Consider the following 24,178-nt stretch of genomic DNA (forward strand, 5'->3'; position numbering starts at 1 on the left):
GTACATCCACATAATAGATTCAGCAATAGAAAAAAATGACATACTGATACATCATTGTGGTTGAACCTTGAAAACATGCTCAGTGGAAGAAGCCAGTGACAAGTCGTTTGCTTCTGTTTATGTGAAATATATGGAATAAGCAAATCTACAAGACAGAAAGTATTTTGGAGGATGTCTAGGGGGAACACCAAAGTAGGAATGGGGGGTGAAAGCCAGTGGGCACAGGGTTTCTTTTGAAGGACGAAATGTTCCAAAATTAGATTGTTGTGAGGGTTGAACAACTCTGAATACACTATAACATTGAAAAGGACAGTTGAATTGGTATTAAATGGTATGGTAAGTAAATTACATTTCAATAAAACTATTTGGTGCAAATGTTCTCATGGTAAAATGAATTTTTTTTCTTCTGGGTCAATGCCTAGTTAGTGGGATTGCAGGGTCAAATGGGAGATCTCATTCGAGTTCTTTGAGGATTCTCCATACTTCTTTCCAAAAAGGCTGCATTAGTTTGCAGTCCCAGAAACAGTGTAAAAGTGTTCCCCTCTTTCCACATCTGCACCAGCATCTGCACTTTGGGACTTTGTGATGTTAAATAATCCTTTTTGTTTTGTTGAGACAGAGTCTCACTATGTCGCCCAGTAGAGTACTGTTGCATCACAGCTCACAGCAATGTCAACTCTTGGGCTTAAGTGATTCTCTTGCCTCAGCCTCCCATAATGCCCTGCTATTTTTTTGTTGCAGTTGTCATTGTTGTTTAGCTGGCCCAGGCCAGGTTCGAACCCGCCAGCCTCGGTGCATGTGGCCGGCACCATAACCACTGTGCTACAGGTGCCAAGCCGATGTTAAATAATCTTACTGGGGTTAGGTGATATCTCAGGGTGGTTTTGGTTTGCATTTCTCTGATGATTAGAGACGATGAGAATTTTTTCATCTATTTGTTAGCCATTTGTCTGTCTTCCTTAGAGAAGGCTCTGTTCATGTCTCTTGCCCAGTGATAGATGAGATTGTTGGCTCTTTTTTGTTGTTGATTAATTTGAGTTCACTGTAGATCCTAGTTATCAAGCCTTTGTCTGATTCGTAATATGCAAATATCTTTTCCCATTCTGAAGGCTGTCAATTTGCTTTGGTTGTTGTCTCCTTCACTGTACAGAAGCTTTTCAGTTTAATTAAGTCCCATTTATTTATTTTTGTTGTTGTTGCAATTGCACTAGATTGTTCATCACAGCTCAATTTACAACCCCAAGATGTAGAAACAATCTAAATGCCCATCAACTCAGGAATGGATTAACAAATTGTGGTACAAGCACACCATGAAATACTATTCACCCATTAAAAAAATGGTGACTTTACATTTTTGTAATATCCTGATGGAGCTGAAACATATTCTTCTTAGTAAAGTATCACAAGAATGGAAAAGCAAATATCCAATGTGTTCAATACTAATATGAAGCCAGTAGATGATGTAATGAATACCCAAAGAGGAGAAAAACTCACTTCAATTCAAGTTGGGGGGATGGGTGCTCTCACTGAATGAGCATCAGGTGGGGGAGGGTTGGCACAACTTTTGTGTGTGGGATGGAACCACAAGACAAACTCTACCTAACAAAAATCAAATACTGTGACCTGGGTGCTTCTACCCTCACATTAACCTGTAATAAATTTACTTATAAACAATTTTTTTCTTTTTTTTGCAGTTTTTGGCCAGGGCTGGGTTTGAACCCCCCACCTCTGGCATATGGGGCCGGCGCCCTACTCCTTGGAGCCACAGGCACCGCCCCCATAAATAATTTTTTAAAACAAGAATTCTTCATCCGATGAATGCAGCATATATATTCCTCAAATACCCATAAAACATTCTCCAGGATATATCGTATATTAGGCCACAAAACAAGTCTTAATAAATTTTTAAAAACTTGGAAAAAAAATAAAGCTATTGAGAAGGAAAGAAACCACTTGAGATCCTGAATGAACAGAAGAACTCTGGGAGTGGGTGGAGATCAGATAAATGTGCTCATGATCTAGTCACACCTTTGCTTTATCTCTTGACTGACGGATGCTCAGCACCATAGCGGTTTTGATGAACAAACAGTTTAAGCTCTGCTAAATTATCAAATGTGTGCCAATAATAATGGACCATTGGTTAGAGAAAAGAGCAATGAAGAACACACATTAATGAGGGACATAAAAATGACCCAGCCATTGTGCCTCCAAGTGACGGTTACGAGGCCAGGGGGCTGAATTCATCTAATCAGAATTCATTTGTAGCATACCAGGAAATTTGTAGTGCCTCAAAAACAATGTTTAAAATATGCCATATAATGATGACTCAGTCCAATTTTGCTTTTCATTTTCTGAGAATTAAAATAATCCAAATTCAAAAAAGATTATTTGTAGAAAATTTCTTGCAAATAACAATCTCAAATCATATTTTATGTATCATCAACTAGAAATTAAACTCTACAATGATTGAACAAACAGTAGAACTTTAAAAACACAAGAATTCAGAACATGAAGTTGAAAAGAAATTCTGGCCAAGTGTTGATGTTGAACAGTCTACCTTTTGACACACATTCAATTCCCAAACCAAACAGGACAAACTCATTTTTAGTTGATGTTTATAAAGTAGGCTTTTAAGTATATTAAATAGTGTTCAGTACTTATTAGATGGAAAAACTTTAAATCTGTCTTTAGATAATATGATGTAAAAACCAACATTAACATGTAGAAATAAACCAATCTTAGAATATAGTTCACTTAAAATTACTGATTTTAATAATTTAATAATATGAGCCAGGCATGGTGGTTCACACCTATAATCCTAGCACTCTGGAAGGTCAAGGTGGGTGGTGCTTGATCTCAGGAGTTTGAGACAAGCCTGAGCAAGAGCAAAACCCCATCTATACTAAAAATAAAAAAACTAGCCAGGCGTCATGGCAGGCACCAGTACTCCCAGCTACTTGGGCAGCTGAGGCAAAAAGGATACAGTTGCTAGTTGCAGAATTTCTTTTCAACTCTTGCTCAAGCCCAAGAGTTTGCCATTGCTGTGAGCCATGATGCCACAGCACTCTACCCAGGGAGACACAGTAAGGCTCTGTCTCAAAATAAATAAATACATAATTTAATAATATGCATCACTGAAATATAAACTATGTCCTCCTCAAGATATACCTGTGAGCAAAGACAGAACAATGTGAAGTCGTTTTCCAGGAGGTGGTACATTTGAGTGGATCACAGCTGGGTGACACCTGGAACCAGGGAGTTTTAATTAGGGAGTAGATGTCAGTTGGGATGGAATGTCTGGCTCCTCCTGCCATGTGGCAGGCTAGGCCCCAGCTCCTGACCTTTACAGATCCACTTAACAATTGGAAAGGCAACAAAAAGCATGTTCATCATTTCAGGGGACACAAGCCAACAGGTGAGGGGTGGGGTGCACACACACATTGAGTTGCTAGGATGCTTTCCAGGCTGAGATTCCAGGAATCGACTGTGACGGCAATCTCATGTTGGTGTGATGTGCACAGCCTGCAACAGCAGCTCACATGCGCTCTCCAGCTCCCTTTTCTCACAAAGGCGATCTCAGTACAGACCTTACAGGACGTCTCTGTGACTTTCCTGATCCTCCTCAGGGCCCACCACAATTAGTGACAGATGCTGAGGGCGATGGGCCAGGGCTTCCCGCTAATTGGCACCACCCTTTCCTCGTACCAATGCCAAAGATGGGATTCTCCCAGCTTCCACGAGGAAGAGGGTAAGCCCCTCACCTTGCCCTTGAACTGTCTTTCTGAGAATTTCTGAGATGTAAAACAGCCACTGATGTTAGCATCTGGATTCTAAAATCACCAGTCTAAGAGAGAGCAGAGTCTAAGAGTCACGAACCTGGCTTGGCTTGACAAGCACTTACTCTGGAGAAAGGGCAAAGCCCCGGGCACAACACTCAGGAGAAATCTCTGCCCCTTCACCTTCGTCTGCTTTGGCCACCAGTCATCTCCTGGCCTATCATGACTCGCCTATGTTAAATGCCTCCTTATAGACACATACTCAGAAAGTTGATCAGATTTAATAAGTTGGTCGGATTTTAAAAATATTACAAAGCCATCTTAATTTTGGCACTTAAAATAATTCCTTTCAATATTTGTTTTCTACATATCCCAGCCAAAGACCTGAATATTTTGTATCCCAGTAGGGAAGGCTGGGTGTAGAGTACATAGAATTTTCCTATACACCTTTTTTTTTTTTTTTTAAATTTTTGGTGCAACTGCCTATGAATCTATAATTATTTCAAAATAAACAAAAAATATTGTGGGTCTGAATCAAACCAACAGAACCTAAAAACTTTTATTGTTAGTTATCTACAGAGGGGAGAAGGGGGAAAAAAAGGTTTTGTCTACAGCCTTAAAATTCTTTCCAGGATTTGGAAGCATAATGGAATTAGAACATTTTTCCCCTTTGCAGGAATATCCTTATCAGGGGGTCGGGGGTTAACAGAAAGTCTTAAATCCTTGATACTTCAGAAGAACAGACTACCCCATTTCCACACTAGGTCAACCAACCACCAAGATCAAGAAATTACTTTCAATTGTTGTATGCATTCATTATTTCTACCATGAATAAAGAAACAAAATTTAGTTTTTAACAGTTATAACAACTCAATTTGCATAGTTATATTTTACATTGTCCTTTAAATTTTTATTGTTAAGAAAGTTTCCAACCCTTACCAAATATAAAAAATAAATGAAAGATGTATGAATAATCTAATTGTAAAATTATAAACATATTAGCAGAAAATAAAGAACATTTATTTAAGCAGAAGTTTTTCAAAAAATATATGAAACCTAAAAGCCAGTAAGAACAAAATGATAATTTTTCTACATAAAAATAAAATCTACAGCAAGAAAAATACAAAATAATTTGTTTAAAATACAAATGACAAATTAGGATAAGGTTAAAATATGCAGCACACAAAAGAGTTCCCATTAAATAAATGAATAAAAATTTTTAAATCGGCTAAGACTAAATATAAAAACACATAGAAGAAATATAAATGTTCAATAAACATATACAAAGATATCTTGCCTTACATTAAATTAAAATTATAGACAGTGAGATAGTTCACAACCATCAAACTTCAAACCATGAAAAAAGAATGATATATTCAAAGATGACTAAGATAAAAAGAAATCAGCATTCTCAATACTCAGGAGTATAAACTGTGGAAGAAATTTGATAACACACATTAAAACTAAAAATTCTTATCATTTATATTATAAAAACCATTCCATACATGCACAAAATTTTATATATGAGAATATTCCTATTTTGAAATAGGAAAATCCCAAAAACAATCCAAATATCTCCCAATAGAGAAGTACTTAAAACATTATGATATCTCTAATACAATGGTTCTCAACCTATGGGTCACGACCCACAGGAACTGTGTTGAAGGGTCCCAGCATTAGGAAGGTTGAGAACCACTGCTCTAGTCAATGAAAAGTATGCAATCTGTAAACAAATAAGGAGAACGATCTATATATACTGATATGGAAAGATGATCAATCAACATGTACTATTTTTTTTAATTTGCAAAAGAATAAGGTTTTATTTTTAAAATAATAGTAATAACTATATACATGTATATACATATATATATTTAGGTGAGTACATAATTTGTAGAAATTTGCATCAAACTGGTAATGGGTGCCTCTGTGAGATGATAATAGATTTCTTAACAGATGTATTTTCTACTTAACATATTTCCACAAGACATGCATTTTGTATAACAAGTTTGAATGATTTGGGCTTTCAGGGGGAAAAAATGTGAAAGAAAACACATCGTTTTATATAATTGTCCCACTATTTTTAGACAGAGAAAAGCAGGGCTCAGAGCATCTAAGGGACCAATTCAAGGCCAGGCGGAGAGATCCATAAATCCAAAGCACTCATCATTCACAGCCCTTTGCAACGTTCCTACCATGTGCCAGTGATTTTAGGGACTTGCTGAAAAGCAGCAAACAAAGACCAGGCCTTGCCTGCAACACCCATACAAAGCCCGGAGCGAAGGACGGCACCAGGTCCCAGGAGCAGCCGGCTCGCCACACGCCCGGCTCTGCTTTAACACTTAATATGTGATTTCTTACTTCAGTCCTCCCACCAATCCCATAAGTCACAGCATTTTAAAGGATTCTACAACTTGCCCAAGGTAGCAGAGCTGGGACCCCAACACAAATCAGTCTGCCCCCCAAACCCATTTCCTCTTCTGTTGGTTATCCGTGGCTCCCCAGTGGCTTGGGACCAACTGCAGCCATGGAGAAGGACAGGCTAGTTATTTCTCCTGTCTTAGCCCTTCTGCTATAAAATGGGATACAATACTTTACATTTTTATAGCCAACACTCCCCTGCACTCACATGTGCTTTATGGGACAGACTACTTAAGCTCCCACAGGTCTCTGAGGAAGGTGCTGTGACCTCATCACACAAAGGTCACCTGAAGCACAGAAAGGTGGCAAACCCAGAAATACCTCCCAGTGGAGCTCCAGCTGGTCACTTCTCTCTGCTCACACCATTCCTGATTGAGGGGGAGTGACTGCACCCCTCCCTGACAGAAACTCCTCCCGCACTTCATCTGACCACTCAGTGCAAACTTCACTTTTCTTTCTAAAAAGCTCCTGTCACACTTCAATTATCTTCCAGTTGCACTACTCCATTTATTCACCAATTTCAGTGAGTACCAACTACTCATTCAACACCAGGCACTATACTAGGTGTTGTGGGAAGGACCAGCTGCGGGTGTTTGTCTGCTAGGACTGACGCTGACGAGGGAAGGAAGGTCAGCAACAGGGCTTGTGCATGCGCCACGGGGCCAGCTGCTGCAAAGCTGCTGTGCTTATAGGACTGACTCATCACCTTGTCCCTAGAATCTGGCACACAATAGATCACACATACAAGAAAAAGACAGCCACCAATTTTTTATTATGTACCTCGTGTCAGACACTGTATACAGATTTTCAGACACATTATATACAATTTTTAAACATACAATTTTATGACCCCGCAAGATCGATGCTATCTCCATTGCAAGATGAAGGAAAATGATGCTTAACAAAATGGGAATGACGCACCCAAGACCACAGTACAAATAAGGAGAATCAAGATGTGAAAGCAGACGCAGGTACATTTGGTTCTGAATCCTGGTGCTCACCCAAATCCTGAAGTCTTGTTAAATTTAAAACAATTTAATAAATAAATATGAAAACTTGAAAAAGATGTCCCACGACAAAACTCAACATTAAAAGTGCCTTTCCTAGGTATCCACAAACAGACTCTCCCCGCAAAGCCCAGTTGTCCCTACCCACAGGAGCAAATGTGACATTTTAAAACAACCGCAGGAGTGCTGTGGTGTCTCAAGTGGTACAATTTCCATCAATAATGTAATAACTATCACATGCCACACCCTCCTCAGAGGAGTATATTTTCCAGATATCTCAGAGTAGAAATGTCTAAGATTGGATCATTTATTGCCACAGGCTAGAAAGAAATTGGTCCTCGGAAGACAGAAGCTCAGCCTTCAGACAGGGACAAGCTCAGCCTAATCCATTTCAATCTAGTCCCTAACGACATTACCAGCCAGCTCTGTGTAAAAAGTGAACCTCAAAGGCAATTGATCTTCTAAATAAAAGTCAGCTGAGACGGATGTGCTCCCCAGAGGGAGAACTGTAAAAAAATAATGAGGATTCCACCTCACATCTATATTGTGCTTTGGTGTTTAGGGAAAAAACGCCCCTCTGTTGTTGAATCTGTTTCTCTTATCACTCTGATGAGGTGAGTAGAGCTGAGAGGGTCACTCCAATGAGGGACAGGAAAGCTGACGCTGGGAGAGATGAAAACCAAACCAAACGAAAATCTACACAAAACCCTCCAAAGATAGGTCTCTTATAAAGAGTGTGAGCCTCAGGATGGAAAGCTGCAGCCAGGGCTCTGGACACCCGTCCCAGAGGTGTGGCAGAAAGCCTCGGTCTAGGGGCGGTGCCTGTGGCTCAAAGGAGTAAGGCACCGGCCCCATATACCAGAGGTGGCGAATTCAAACCTGGCCCCAGCCCCTCCGCCCCCCCCCAAAAAAAAAACCTGCAGAAAGCCTCGGTCTGGGCACTGGGAAGGCCATGATTCAAACCACATCTCTGCCACTCATCAATGTGCCTGCCATGAGTCAGGGATTTAACATCTCCAGATAATGATGCCAACCTCACAGTGTTCTCTGGAGTTTAAATGAGAGCCAACCACGATGTACCTAGGACAGTTGTTGGACTATAACAGGCCCTGAGTAAATAGGACTGACTTCTCTTTCTCTTTTCTCTTCTAGAATACTATCATTTAAAAAAATACTATCAATGAGAAAAACTGCAGAAATTATCAATATTAATGAGAGGTTCAGACACACACTCTCCTGGGGCAAATAACTGACATCCATTTGTTTCACAAAAGATGATTCTGTTCCTGCCAGGACAGTTGTTGGACTGTAACAGGCCCTGAGTAAATAGGACTGACTTCTCTTTCTCTTTTCTCTTCTAGAATACTATCATTTAAAAAAATACTATCAATGAGAAAAACTGCAGAAATTATCGATATTAATGAGAGGTTCAGACACACACTCTCCTGGGGCAAATAACTGATATCCATTTGTTTCACAAAAGATGATTCTGTTCCTGCCGCAGTAAAGTGACCTTTGGCCATATACTTGGCTTCTATTTGCACTACAATCAACCCGAACCTTTATGCAAGCTCCTTAGCTATGGTCTCCTTGTAATGCCCCATCATCAGTGAGCTGTGTGAATCCAGGCAAATCAGATAACCTCTCTGGGCCTCTTTTGTAATACACTTAGGTTGAAATAGGCCATCTCTGGGAATGTGGATAATTCTAACGACATGATGCTAAAAGAAAACTCTTCACCTGTGAGTAAAATAAAAAATAATGGATTCACAATATACTATGTCACAGAACTTCAATAACTTGCAACGGTTGGATGCCCAAAAGGCAAGCTAATTCCGCAGTGTTCCAGGCCACTCACTCTACACAGGTATCTAAGAAAAACACAACTTAAGGTAGACAGAGGTCATTTCTTTGACATAAAAAGACACTTGAATATGGGTGGCACCTGTGGCTCAGTGAGAAGGGTGCCGGCCCAATATACCAGAGGTAGTGGGTTCAAGCCCAGCCCTGGCAAAAAACTGCAAAAAACAAACAAACAAAAAAAGACACCCGAATAAAATTAGTTTGGCTATTTTGCATCCAGTCATTCCTGAGATGCTCACGAGCTGCCTACAATGGGCCAAGGTCCTGGGTTCTGCGGTACAAAGGTGAACACGGTGGCTCCAGGTGCCACTCAAACTCCAACAAGGACTCAGAAACACTTCCCCTGTTCCCTACATTTGGCAGGATGGTGGATCCTACTCTTTCCTCAAGAAATAGTGCAATGCTTCATTTTCTGTGATGCCTTTCTGACCTCACCAGCAAAAATTAGGGGTTCTCTCCAATTGTAGATGTATTCTTTATATGATTTACATATAATGAAATACACAAACCTGAAGTGTATACTAGTTTTACATGTACTTACATTAGTCTACAACCTACAACCCACAACCTTATCAGGATCGACAGCATTTCATCAACTGAGAAAGACACGCTCTTCCTTCTAGAGTCACCAACTGTTCTGGTTTGCCCAGTACTGAGGGTTCTCCGAGGCTAAGGGAATTCCGAAACTAGTCTCTGGCAAATCCCAGGCCAGCCCTAATCCCTTCCTAGTCAATTCTTGCCACACCCCACTTCAACCCAGAGTCAACCACTGTTCAGACTTGCTTTATCGTAAAATAGGTTTCCCTGTGCTAGGAATTTGCATCAATGGAATGGTGCAGTCTGTTTCCTGTTGTGACTAGACTCCTTGATAGGTCTGTAGCATGACTCTGAGCGCACCCCTGGTTGTTACAGGCACTGCATGAATAAACCACAAATTCTTTGTTGATTCACTCACGTGTTGATGAACATTTGAGGTTGCTTCCAGTTTGGAATTACTAAGAATAAAGCTGTTATGAATTTCTTGTGGGAGTCTTTTTGTGGATATGGATTTTTATTTCTCTTGAGTAAATATCTAGAAATGAAACTGCCAGATCACTAGAAAGGTAGCTGTTTAAATTCATGAGGAGCTGCCTGACTGATTTATAAAGCAGTTGTACCATTTTACATGCCAACCAGCAATTTATGTTAGTTCCCATTGTTTCCTGTACTCATCAACATTTGGTGGTTTGTTTTTTTTTAATTTCAGCTTGCTTGTTCATTCTTCTTTGTTTGAAGTACTCTTTTTGTTGTTGTTCATTTTCTTCTTCCTCTGGCGGTGCTCTTTCCCATTGCCTCCCGGGACGGCTGTTTGGTGTGAATATAAATCTATATCACTGTGGTGCCTCCCACCACAACGTCCGGCTGTTTTTGATGTTGTTAGTAGAGACGGGGTCTTACTCTGGATCACTGCTGCTCAAACTGGTCTCGAACCTCTGAGCTCAGACAATCCACCCGCCTCGGCCTCCCACAGCGCTGGGACTATAGGTGTGAGCCACCACGCCTGGCCAGTGTTGTGTTTTTTTAACGTTAGCCATTTTAGTGGGTATATAGTGGCATCTAATTGTGGTCTTAATTCCCATTCTCTAATGCTTAATGATGTTGAACATTTTCCAGGTGATTTTAGGCCATTTGAGAACTATCTGTTCAAATCTTCTGCCTATTTTTTATCTTTTCAGTATCTATTTTACAACTTCATTATACATATATGTGTATATTATGTAAGACATTTATTAAATATTTTACCCCAGTGTGTAATTTGTCTTCAGAAGAGCTAAAGTTTTTAATTTTAATGAAATACATCTTACTAACTTCTTATTTTATTTAAGAAATCTTTTTCCCAAAGTTAAGAAGACATTCTGCTACAATTTAGCAAATTTTGGGTATGATGCCAAGTGTAAAGTCCATTTTTTCCCACACACATATCCAGTTGTTCCAGCACCATTTGTTAAAAAGACTTTTCTTTCTCTGTGAAAAATTTTTTTGCATCTTGTTAAAAACTAACTGATAAAATATGATTGATTCTATTTCTGGACTATCCATTATAACCCATTGATGTCTTTGTCAATATTCACACCAATAACACACTCTGTTGATCACTGCAACTCAAAATCATGTGGCCTAAGTCCTCCAACTTTGTTCTTTTTTGTCAAATTATTTATCCATTCTAAGTCTATTCCATTTCAAAATGATTTTTAAAACTAGTTATCAATTTCCACTAAAAAACAAATCCTAGTAGAATTTTGATTGCGATTGCATTAAATTTATAATCAATTTTGGTAATAAAACCTGACTCTTGATCAATAAGCATGATATACTTCTCCAATTATTTAAGTGTTCTTTAATTTCTTATCATTTTATATTATCTTATATGTAGAAACCATATTTTTAGAAAATATTCCTTAAGCATTTATGGTTTTGATTCTATTACATAATTTTCAAAATTTCATTTTCAAATTGTTAGTTGCTAATATATAGAAATACAATTGATTTTAAAATACTGCACAGTATCCTGCAATCTTGCTAAGTTGACTTCTTATTTCTAATAATTTCTTTGGTGTGCTAGATTTCTTGGGGTATTTATGTAAAAGAATCCAATTTTTACCTTTAATTATTATTATTACAGTATTCCTCTGGTTAGGATGACTCAAAAAGCAATGAATATAGTGGATGCTTGTCTAATTATTCCTCATCTTACGAGGAAAAGTGAACAGAATTTTACCTCTAAGTATAACATTAACAATAGGACTTTTTGTAGATGGTCTTTATCAGGTTAATTTCTCATCTAATCCTGGTTTACTGGATGTTTCTAACACAAATAAGCGTGAGTTTTGTCAAATAATGTTTCTTCATTAACAACAATAATCATATGATATTCTCCTTTATTTTTCTAATATGGTAAATTCCAACAACTGATTTTTCATTGGTAAAGCAACCTTACATTTCTAGGTAAAACCTGAAATGTTCATGCTGTTTTAGCTCTTTCATATATCGTTGATGTTAATTTGATTAATAATTTGTTTACAGAGTCTACATTTTATACATGAAATTGTTGGTCTAAAGCTTCCTCATAATGTCACTGTCTCTGTTGGGCATCAAGGGGATGCTGTTGTCGTAAAAGGGGAGTTATTTTCTGAAAGAGTTTTTAGTAAAGGTGATATTTCTTTCTTAAAAGCGTGATATATGCCACAGTGAAGACATCTAGACCTAAAGTTTGCTTCACAGGAAGTTTTTCATTGAGAATTTAAATTCTTCAGCTGATGTGTGACAATTCTTCTTGTGTCAATTTTAGTAATTTGTGTCTTTCAGAACATTAGTGTCTTTCATCTAAGTTGTCCAATTTATTGGAATATAATTTTTCACAATATTCAATCATCATTTTATTGTCTGCAGAATCGGTGGTGATGTTTACCTCCTTTGTCACTCATTCTTCTCCTAATCATCCTGATCACCAATTATTAATTTTATTATTAATCTTTTCAAAGAACCAGCTGGTTTCACTGACTTTATGCATTCTTTCTTTCATATTCTATTTCAATGTTATCTACTCTTTATTATTTCCTCTGTTTATTCTGGCTACATTTTGCTTTTCTTTTTCTAATGAAGAATCTATATCACTAATTGTAAACCATCCACATTTCTACTACCATGTATAAAAATTTACTGCTTTACAAATAATAATTAGGAGAATTAGTTAATAGAATTGTTCAAATCTTCTATATTTTTACTGGTTTTTGTCTACTTATTCTATCAAATACCAGGACACAAGTGTTGACATATGAAACTGTAATAGTTAGAATTATCTATTCCTGCCATTAGTATGTCAGTTTTATTTTAAACTTATGCTTTGAAATACATTTGCACATAGGATTATTGTGGATTTTTGGTGGCTTGATCCTTCTATTATTACAAATTGTCCTTTTTCTTTTTCACTTGAGTGTCTACCTGTTTGATTTTAATATACCCTAACCAGCTTTCTACTCGTTACTGTTGACATGATGTCTTTTCCTTCATCTTTTTGTTTTTACATTATGCATATTTAATTTCAGCTTCTGATAAAAAGCACATAGTTGGCATCTTGCTTTCTTATAAAGTTTGACAATCTTGACTTTTAAATGTAGTGTTAAGTATATTTACATTTAATTCTCTTTTTATATTTAATTCTTGACACAGTGGGTTTAAGTCTACCCAGGAGTTTGCTATTCAACTATGTCTCTTGTCCTCTTCCCCTCCTTTGTTGACACCTCTGCCCCTTTGTTCTGGGTTAAATATTTTTTAATATTCCATTTTATCCCTCCTGATTTATTATCTATAGTGTAAGTGATTGCTCTACAGTTCACAATATGTATATTTAGCTTATCACAACCTCACTTCATTTTTTTTTTTTTGAGACAGAGTCTCACTATGTCCCCCTTGGTAGAGTGCATGGTATCACAGCTCATAGCAACCTCAAACTCTTGGGCTTAAGCGATTCTCTTGCTTCAGCCTCCCAAGTAGCTGGGACTACAGGCACCTGCCACAATGCCTGGTTACTTTTTGTTGCAGTTGTCATTGTTGTTTAGCAGGCTCGGGCCAGGTTGGAACCCACCTGCCTCAGTGTATGTGGCCGGCACCCTAACCACTGGACTATGGGGCGCTGAGCCCTCACTTCAAATAATATTTAACTTTTTGCTTATAACCCAAGAACTTCTATTTCCCTACCCATTTTTATGTTCTATTTTTGTTACATATTTTATTTGAATATATGCTATATACTATAGAATCAAATATTATTTAGTCTCTAAATGTTCAATAGTCTTCTAAAGAAATTAAGAAATGATGTGCACTCTAGGAGGCTGAGGTGGATGGATTGCCTGAGCTCAGAGGCTGGAGACCAGACTGAGCAAGAGTGAGACCCCATCTCTAAAAATTATCTGGGCCTCATGGCGGATGCCTGTAGTACCAAGTACTAGGGAGGCCAAGGCAAGAGAATCACTTAAGCCCAAGAGTTTGAGGTTGTTGTGAGTTATGATGCCACGGCACTCTACTGAGGGTGACAAAGTGAGACTCTGAAAAGAAAAAATGAGGAAAATACATTTTTTATAATTATTCTTTATTTACATTTCCTGGTTTTAAGTTTCCATTTGGTGTTATATCTGACTGATGAGCTCATACCAGGCTGGTGAGAAAAAAGGACTATTTCCAATCCACATCTCAGCCCAGGAAGTGCTTCACAAAGGTCCTAAAACTTCAGAGGTGCGGTGTAAAGAATGCACAGAAGTGATTCCAGTGCAGACTGGTGAGTGCTTCCCTGGAAGTACAGGGATGTGAAGAGAGCCCACAGAAAAACCACTCCACTCTGCCTAGTCAGGCTCAGGAAAACTTTACAAAAATGGTAACATAGACTACAGGCAAATAGGTATTTTCCAAAAGATTAAATGAAAGAATGATAGTTTAAGAAAGATAACAGTTTTAGAAAAAGATGTGTGCAAAAGCTCCCTGGGATATCCCAGTGACAGTGCAAAATGAAGTGAATTGTACATGAAGTATGGAATTGAGATAAACAGAGCAAAAGAGGAAGGTCTAGGTGGGATGTTTAAGCACCTTGAATATCACAGGAGGAACTCTGAATTTTATCTCACAGGCACTGGGAAAGTCTTCAGCAGGGCTATGGCATGGGAACACTCATATTAAAAGATGACTCAGGACAAGACTAAAGACAGAGTGACAGATTAGGCACTCAGTCTACGTGACAATGTGCAGTGGAACATAGAAGGCATCGGAAAACATTTCAGAGGCTCAATCTACAGGACCTGGTGATCAATCAGATTTGGGAATAATGGAAAAGCAAAATTAGAAGAAATCAAATCATAGTCCTAAGAGCAAGAAAAAGAAACATGTAGGCCAAAAGAAAAGAAAGCAGGGTCCCCAGACTGGGGGACCCAGATCTGCACACCACCTCCCCTAACTATCAATGCTTCCAATCTGTGTTTGCAGCATTTCCCATCTTTAACTGTCATATAGACCTCCAGGGCCCATGATGTGAAAGCCAGATATCAACAGAAGAAAGAAAAACAAACAAACAAAAAAAAAACAACTCAATAACTGCCTGTCCGCTTCCAGGGATTATTTATATGGGCACCTCACAGGAGATGAGAGGATGAGAAAGAAACACCCCAGGTTCATGATGTCACAAATCTAATGCACAGAGAGGGCCTGAGATACTCTGACTGTGCCTGGCAGCAGTCCTGGCCAGGCCCTCCCCAGGAGCAACGGTTTTAATGCTTTATACAAAAGCCAAATAGAGGTGAGCCTTGACAGGAAAGGCTCCTATTCTAGGACAAGTGATAGATGATGAAATGTGATGCTAAAAGGCCCAGATAAGCTGTTAGTTCTTGCTGAAGGCATTCTCCAATGGCTGGGAAGAAGTCTTTCCTACAAACTAAAACCACACTTATTACTTGGAGTTGTATCACTGTAAAGGGACTTTCATCTCCACATTAACATACCTCTGTGCTGGGGCTGCTGCGTTCAGGGCAGCCGTGTGTGGCATCGCTGCTATCATAACTCCACTGGGAGTAAACACCAACCAGCCGCTCCACCCCCAGAAGCAAGGCCCTGATGAACAGGAACTCAGGGAAGGACTCCATGGGGACTGCCCCTGCTTCCCACAGGCTGCTGGCTCCAGGGCAAGAATCTGGGCTGCGGAAGGATTCCAGCTGGCTGCAGCCCCACTCAGAGCTCTCAGACCCCATTACTCCCACTTCACCAGAAATCAAATTTGGGGAGGAGAAACTGTCATTCTCCCACCTCAAAGAAGGTAAATACCCTTACTGACCTCAAAGAAGAAGAATACCCTTATTATCTCTTGCTTCTTCCGGTTTTGAAGTAAACAAAGGGTCCAGTTTCCTTCTTAAGAGCACCCTGGGAAGGAAGCCTTTGTAGGAGAAGGGCTCTCGGCCTCAGAATAACCTGACGCTCCAAATGGCTGTGGGCTACAGGAGATGCTGGACAGCCAGGCACCTGTCTCACTGGAATGCCAGGAGTGACACAAAAGGAGATGTCAGGCTCCTCCAGGAGTTTGACATGTGGCTTTCTACTGATCCCCCCACCCCAGCTAACAGGAAAGGCAAGCCAGGCTGCACCAGGCCCAGGCTGCTCAGGCACATGACTGCACACAAGGCCCACACACGGAGCGCCGCAGTCCTTGGTGCTGCTGTTCCAGCATGCCATGCGGTGTAAAGCCCACCCACTTGCACCCACCCGAAGGCACAGTTCTGATAGGCCTGTCTTTCTAATGAAGAACCGAAATTGAAAAAGAGTAAGCAACATGGTATAATGGTACAGATAGGGGCAGGACCAAAGCCCACCCTGAGGTCAGCGTTCCAAACTCAGCAGACTACGTCCAGCTCTAGAATAAGGCAGTGGGACATTTACCTGGTTGCTGGGAGTGTACTGACACGGGTGAAAAATACGGATGGCTCAACTTCGACATGCAGCCCCATGGACAGGCTCCTATAATAGCCTTCAACGTGGCCTGGGCCTCCAGAGTATTTGAAATTCAGGATAGCTTCCAGGGTCTAAAGAGATGTGAAAAAGGATAAGTTAGTACTCCCTATGTTGACCAACACCCCTCGCCAGGAGGCAGGCTTCACTGTGAAGAGTCCGTGAGTAATCCCCGAGGCTAACGTTACAGCATTAACACCTCTCACTGACTCCGCCCAGCTGAGACCTGGCACCTGGCACCTCACACCATCTTTCCTGTGCTGCCTCAATATATACACAAAAATTCTCAGTCTGGACATGCAAATGGAAAGGGGTTCTAAAGTTTGTTCTGTGGTTGAATACAGCATTTTAAAGAGAAAAACACAGTTTAGTGGGCATCACTTAGATACACAGATCAGATGAGGTGCAGAAAGGGGGCGTTTGTGTCAAGGAGGTAGAAAACGGCTGCACACTAATGTTGAGTAAATGATGACAAACTCCACATCCACAATGCTTCTCTGAATGTGTCCACAACATGAGGTCACAGGGCAACCAGGACCCCTCCACAAGGGGCAGGATGCCACATTTGCTCCCCAACAGCAGAGTAAAGGGTAAGGAGCCACTCCAGGGTAGTGAATTGCTAAAAGCTGAGTAGGACCTCTGAGCCCAGGCAGGAGAGCAGTTCCCAGGTACTCCCAGGCTCCCCTCCGTGGGTCTCTGCCGGGTGCTTACACAACGGACTGCAAGGAGGACAGGACAGCAGAGACACCCACCACCTTAGGGCAGGCTGGGCACAGAGAAGGCCAGCCACCTCCACGGGATAGGAGAGAAACTGAGAACTGCACCCAAGCTCCTCTGGAGGAGGCAGCCCTGAGCCAAGACACCACACCACTGCTGTCAGAGGTCCTGCCACTAGGTCAGGGATGAGAAATTGCTCACGCGCAGTACCCACCAGGCTACTGAGCAGAGCCCCGCTGCTGTGGGCATTGGGCAGCAATACCAAGAAGGCCCAGTCCCACAGGCCTACCTACCTGGGGCTGAGGAGACGTGAGGATGGCAGGGGCCCATCTGCCCTGCTAGGACGCCCGCCGCCCCACCAGGCAAGGGGGAGGTATGGAGAAACCTAGCCAGAGGCCGGCACGCAGGAGGACCGATTGCTGAGCAGGAAGGGGAGCACACAGAAACCCTGTATCTTCACCAGAGGACTCTGGAGCCTGGGGGACACCAAAAGTAACCACAGCAACAAGAAATCCGAGCACAGCTCGACTCCCGCCTGCACGACTCAGCCTTCCAGAGCAATGTCCTAAAACAGGTCTCACAAGCTATGACCTCTGGGCCAAACCTGGTTCGCAGCCTCTCTCCTAGCCTGAGAGCTAAGAATAGTTTTTACATTTTTTTAAAGGCTGTAAAACAAAACAAAACAAAAACAGAGAAGAACAGGTACAAAAATCATATGTGGTTGGCAAAGCCTAAAGTATTTCCTATACGGCCTTTTACGTTAAAAAAAAAAAAAAATTACCCATAAAACTCTTAAAAGAGGCCAAGTATGGTGGCTCCTGCCTTTAATCTTAGCACTTTGGGAGCCCAAAGCAGGAGGATCATAGCGGGCAGAGATTTAAGACCAGCCTGAGCACCACAGAGAGACACCCTCCCTGCCCTCCAGGCTGCCTCTATAAAAGACGTGATGCACCCATAGCTCAGGCAGAGGGATCACTCTAGCCCAGGAGTTGGAGGTTGCAATGAGCTATGATGACACCACTGCACACTGGCCTGGTCAACAAACAGAGCAAGACCCCTGTCTCAAAAAAAGGGGAGAGAATATAGGAATAAATCTTCAAGACCTTGGATTAGGCAATGGTTTTATAGATATGACATAAAAAGTGCCAGCAATAAGCAAAAAAATAACAGGATACTATTGTAGAAATCTGAGAAGGGCAAAGCCTCAGTAGGAAGGGTCAGGCGTGTCCACTGCTGCAGGCAATTATGGCAAATGAGAGGTCTGGCACTGACTGTGCCCAGTCAGGGCCCAAAGCCGTGTGCTAAGTGCAGAAGTAAGCACACTCTCTCACCTGTTGAAAGCAACCAAAGCCATGTTTCCAAAAGGTTAAGACAAGGCTGCTGCCTTCCTCCCTGCCTCCCTAAGCTTCAAAAGTCTCATTTCCAGAAGCCTTCCTGGCAAGTTGCATTAGGCCTTGGTTACAGCTTTTGTTGACAACCTATTTTCCTTTCCAATGAGGAGGCAGTCACAGCTACAGAATTTTTAAAAAATAAAGAAAACAGCCTGTTTGAGCATGGTGTCAGCCCAGAGCAAGCTCAGGAGAGTGCATCCCTGGGGGAGGGCAGCAGACACACCTGGCAGCCAGCAGGGCAGAGGGACAGCAGGGGCGGTGCCGGACCAACCTGGCTTGCCACTCTGGCTCCGTGCGACCTTGGGCACTCACCTCGCCCTTCTCAGCCTCGATTTCTCCACTATTAAATGGGAACAACAATGAACACAATCTCACTAGACTTTAGTGAGGATTCCGTGAGAAAACGCAGTAACAGAACAAGTGCTTGCTCACTCAACAAACTCCTTTCTCCCTCTGAAACTATGCATCTGACAGCCTGGGTGACAGTGCTTAGAATAGGAGGAAATGGATTTCAGCCCTATTTCTCCTATTTATTTTTCTTCCTTTTTATTGAGCTAAAATATAATAATATAGAAGCTACCACTTTCCCTGGATTTAAACAGCTCTGTGGTGTGAAGTGCACCCACACTATGGAGGAACTGTCACCGTCATCTGTCTGTGGAACCGCTTCTCCTTCTCAAACTGAAACTTCGAACCCATCAAGCAGTAACCCCTGCCCCCCTGTCTCCCACCCCTGGTAACCTTTCTACTTTTTATCTCCACAGACTTGACTGCTCTAGGAGCCTCATATAAATGTTGTCACACAAAATTTGTCCTCCTGTGATTGGCTGATCTCACTCCAGCGTAACGTCCATGTTGCAGCCCATGCTAGAATTTCCTCTTTTGTAAGGCTGAGTGATACCCTGTCCTGTGAGGTATCACATTTTATTTATCCATTCATCCATCACAAACACTTGGATGGCTTCCCACCCTCTGGCTGTTGTGACTAGTACTGCTATGAAGACAGAGTGTACAAGGACCAAGGCCCTGTTTACTCTTTAGAGTAAACACCCAGAAGCGGGTTTCTGAACCATGTGGTTGGTCCACACTGAGCTTTTCTGCAGACTCACCACCCCGTGTTCCACGGCAGCTGCACCATGCTACATTCCCACCGCAATGCGTAGGGTCCTATTTGCCCATATCCTCACCAAACGCTGCTTACTTTCTGTGTGTGTGAAAACAGCCGACCTAATAGTTGTGAAGTGGTGTCTCACTGTGGTTTTGACTTGCATTTCCCTAATAACTAGTGATATGTAGCATCTTTGCATCTGTTTATTGGTCATTTGTGCATCTTCTTTGGAGAAATTTCTATTCAAGTCCTTCAACTCCATTTTAAAAGCTCCTCCCCTGACTCCTCAAGATGTCTTCCATGCCTACGTGTTTATAGGTTCCCTTCAACTTCTGTACTACCAGAAATGCCTCAGTGATTCTCTCTACCTATATAAATATTACTCCTCCTGAGAGCCCAGATAAAGCCACATCTTCTCACTACCAAGGTGCTCGATGCAACACAGATTTTAATAGTCAGGATCATATTTTGGCCTTACCAAAATTCCAAAATCTTTTCCCACTCCCCTTAGCCCAAAGCACTGCCCTATCATCTCAGAAAGCAGTGCTGTTTCCTTGTGTCATAAACCTCTTGAAATTGCCCTTGCCATCGTCAGAACTTAGTAAGCGTTTCTGTAAGAACTCTGAGCCTACTTTCACCTGTTTGATCTAGTCTTTCATTCATCTTTTCAAATACTTGCTGGGTGTCTTCTGAGTACCAGGCTCTGTGCTCAGCATAAGACAAATAAGATGTGGTCCCTGGTTGCAGAAAGCTCAGTAAATGCTGAGTGAACAAATGTGTGAATAAATTAAGCAATAAATATACGAAGCCAGCCCATTACCTAACACATAGACGGCATCCTTCTCAAATTGCAGGCATAGTAGTCAAAAAGATAAATAAATAAACAGATTCTCAATAACAACCTCAAAAAGCCAAAATCTGTGAAGCAACAACAAATATCACACTGGCTTTTTGTCTTTTTAAAGTAAACTTAAAGTCATCTCCAGAGAGTGATGCAGGAAAAAAAACCCAGAGAACGGGCAAAAAAATACTAACATAGGTAACTGTCAAGTCCTATGTAAGAAAGAAACAGTCTGTTTCTATTTTCTTGGAATTATCTGGTTCTCTATTCTGCAGAGAAGTAAGGAAAATACATAATTATGGGGGAAATATCTAATTTATGAAAACTGAGCATAGACCAGGTCTCATGAAATTGAATATTACTACCTTTCCTCCTTAATTAAAAATATAATAATAATCCTCCTCTTTAACCTGGTGAAATTAGAATATTTTCATAAAAGCATAAAGTGGGCTGAGAAGGACAAAGTCATGAATGCCCAAGCTTTTTTTCCATCGAGTTAATGAGAATCAGGCCCTACTTTGCATAAGACTTTCCCTCCTGAGTATTTCTCAGTCCTCACTTTGAAAGAAGATTATTGCAACAATCAGAAAGACAAAAAGGGGACTAAAAATGAAATATTTCTGCAACTTATTATTCAAGCTACAGTGAAAGTTCTTCAATGGCTGCCTTTTCCTGAGCAACTAGCAGGTGCCAAGGAAACAAGCGATCCTTGTTTCGATCAGGCACACTGACCACACAAGGAAAGGGCCAAGGTGCCCCCAACGAGCGACCAGGCACACTGACCACACAGGAAAAGGCGATTCTCTCAAGTGAGGCTCAGGGCAGGTGAGTGGCTGGCCCAGGCCACACATCCAGGAAGTGGTATATCCAGAATTTGAATACCATACCATGAATACCATGTCTGGGCTGATAATCTCTTCACCATTAATACCAACTGCTGAGAACAGCATCCATTCCCTACGCAGCCGTTCACTCGCTAGCCCTGGAAGGGTGTCTATCATGTGCCAGGAACCATGGCAAGTGAGAGGAGGAAGATGATCAAGTCTGGTAAAGGAAACAAGCCCAGAGTCTTCTAAAGCAAACTGGGATATGTTATGTCACGAGAAAGTGCGTCAGGACACATGAAGACATGAGGAGGAAGGACTGCGTGTGCCTGTCGGGCAGGAGCTGGGCAGGGAACAACAATAAGCTGGAGACAGGACAAGACCACTGTTAAATTGATGGAAATCAGACAAATCAGAGAAAAACCAATTAAATTAAAACCCACTTCTTGAAAATATCAATAAATAGAACAGTCCTCTAAGCTGGGATGTTTGATGGAAAAGAGGAGAAAAATGACCAACACCAGGCATGAAAATGAGCATCAGCAGAGAAAGACCCAATGGACACTGAGAGCCTGACGAAGGGACAGTGCTGACAACTGTGTACCAGCAGAGCAACAACTTGGATAAAATGAGCATCAGCAGAGACCCAGTGGACACTGAGAGCCTGACGAAGGGACAGTGCTGACAACTGTGTACCAGCAGAGCAACAACTTGGATAAAATGAGCATCAGCAGAGACCCAATGGACACCGAGAGCCTGACAAAGGGGCAGCGCTGACAACTGTGTACCAGCAGAGCAACAACTTGGATAAAATGAGCATCAGCAGAGACCCAGTGGACACCGAGAGCCTGACGAAGGGACAGCGCTGACAACTGTGTACCAGCAGAGCAACAACTTGGATAAAATGGACACCCACCACCCAAAACAATCAGGAGAAACAGCAAACCCCAAGAGCCTCGTGTCAACTGAAGACACTGGATTCATAATCAAAAACATACTCTGAAAAGAAACAGCAAGTTCAGGTGGTTTCTCAGATGAATTCTATCAAACATTTAGGTTATAGAGATTACCAATCTTATACAAAAATTTTAAGAAAGTAGAAGAAAGGAAAAAACCCTCCCCATTCTTTTTACAAGACTAGTCAAATGAATATGAAAATCAGAGAGTTTATGAGAAAACTATTCATGAGGCCAATACCTCTCATAAAGTTCACTGTGAAAATTCTTACCAAAATATTAATGAACCAAATTCAGTAACACGCACTCTATGAAGTAGGTAATACATCGTGGCTATCAGTAATACAAGATTGGTTTAACCTTCAAAAATCAATCAGCATCATTCTCCAATTAACAGACTACTAACAGACAAAAAACTATATGATCAATGCCTCAGAAAAAATGTGGAGGGAGGGTAATTGGTGGGATTACACCTACGGTGCATCTTACAAGGGTACATGTGAAACTTACTAAATGTAGAATATAAATGTCTTAACACAATAACTAAGAAAATGCCAGGAAGGCTACGTTAACCAGTTTGATGAAAATATTTCAAATTGTATATAAAACCAGTGCATGGTGCCCCATGATTGCATTAATGTACACAGCTATGATTTAATAAAAAAAAAATAGCACAATTCAATAAAATTCAAAACTCATTTATGATTTTTAAAAACTCTCAGAACATCCTCAGTCCATGAAATGCTCCCATTTAAAACCACACTTAATGGTAAACAACTGAACGTTTTGTCCCTAGAAACCACAATAAGGCAAGGATGTGGTCACAGTCACGTCTATCACTGTCATACTCAAGATTCTAACAACTTTAATAAGGCCAAAGAATTAAAGGCATACATGTTGGAAAGGAACAAATAAAATTATCTTTGTTTGCTTTATATATGATCATATATAAAAAATAAAAAACGAAGAAATCTTTTGGAATTCTCAGAAATTACTGGTAGTAACGTAAAATACACAATCACTTTGAAAAATGGTTAGGCAATTCCTCATAGACTTAAAGTTAAAATCAATATATTACTCAGCAACACGGCTCCTACCAAAACAAAAATAAAAATATATATACACACAAAGACATGTGTGTCAATGTCCATAGAAACTTTATTTATAATCTTAAACTAGAAATAACCTCAAAAAGAGGCAGGTAACTTGATAAACTCATGACAATACATCCATAAAATGAAACACAACTCAGCAACAAAATGGAACAACAACACAGAAGAATCTAAAAACGTTATTCTGAGTGGAGGAAGCCAGACACAGAGAGTTTCTCCTGCGGGCACACACCTTACATGGGATACTAAAGAAGGCTGACCTTTAGTGACAAGGAGACGGGGACATCGGTGGTTGCCTAGGTCTCGGAGGCAGGACAGGACTGTCTGCAACAGGGTCAGAGAACTTAAGGGGTGATGAAAATATTCTACATCTTATGATGATAGTGATTATTTAGGGTACACTTTGGTTAAAATTCATCAAACTGTATGGTTAGTGAGGCTACATTTTATAGGATGCAAACTACACTCAGTAATGTTGATTTGAGAAACTGACCCTGACCATTATCAGGCACATGGGTCCACCATGACTCGTAAACATTAAAACAAAAACTCCAAGTCACAGCATAGGCCATGCTGGTGTGCTGCCCACATCTGGAGATGAGTGCGAAGCCCTGGAAAAGGGTACAGATGAAGATTAGGATTCC

At 40.9% G+C, this 24,178-nt stretch overlaps 1 protein-coding gene across 7 annotated transcripts in view; it reads right to left on the minus strand.

Moving 5' to 3' along the window:
* The window catches only part of TRAPPC9 (trafficking protein particle complex subunit 9), a 701,153-nt gene that overhangs the window by 242,850 nt on the left and 434,125 nt on the right, over nucleotides 1-24,178 (minus strand). For all 7 annotated transcript variants that reach the window (XM_053558761.1, XM_053558762.1, XM_053558766.1 and 4 more), the window contains one exon: nucleotides 16,517-16,659. In XM_053558761.1, the coding sequence (XP_053414736.1) occupies nucleotides 16,517-16,659 (143 nt within the window). The remainder of the gene's footprint in view (nucleotides 1-16,516; nucleotides 16,660-24,178) is intronic.

The sequence above is a fragment of the Nycticebus coucang genome, chromosome 13, assembly GCF_027406575.1.
Source record: "Nycticebus coucang isolate mNycCou1 chromosome 13, mNycCou1.pri, whole genome shotgun sequence".
In the NCBI taxonomy this organism is placed as follows: Eukaryota; Metazoa; Chordata; class Mammalia; order Primates; family Lorisidae; genus Nycticebus; species Nycticebus coucang.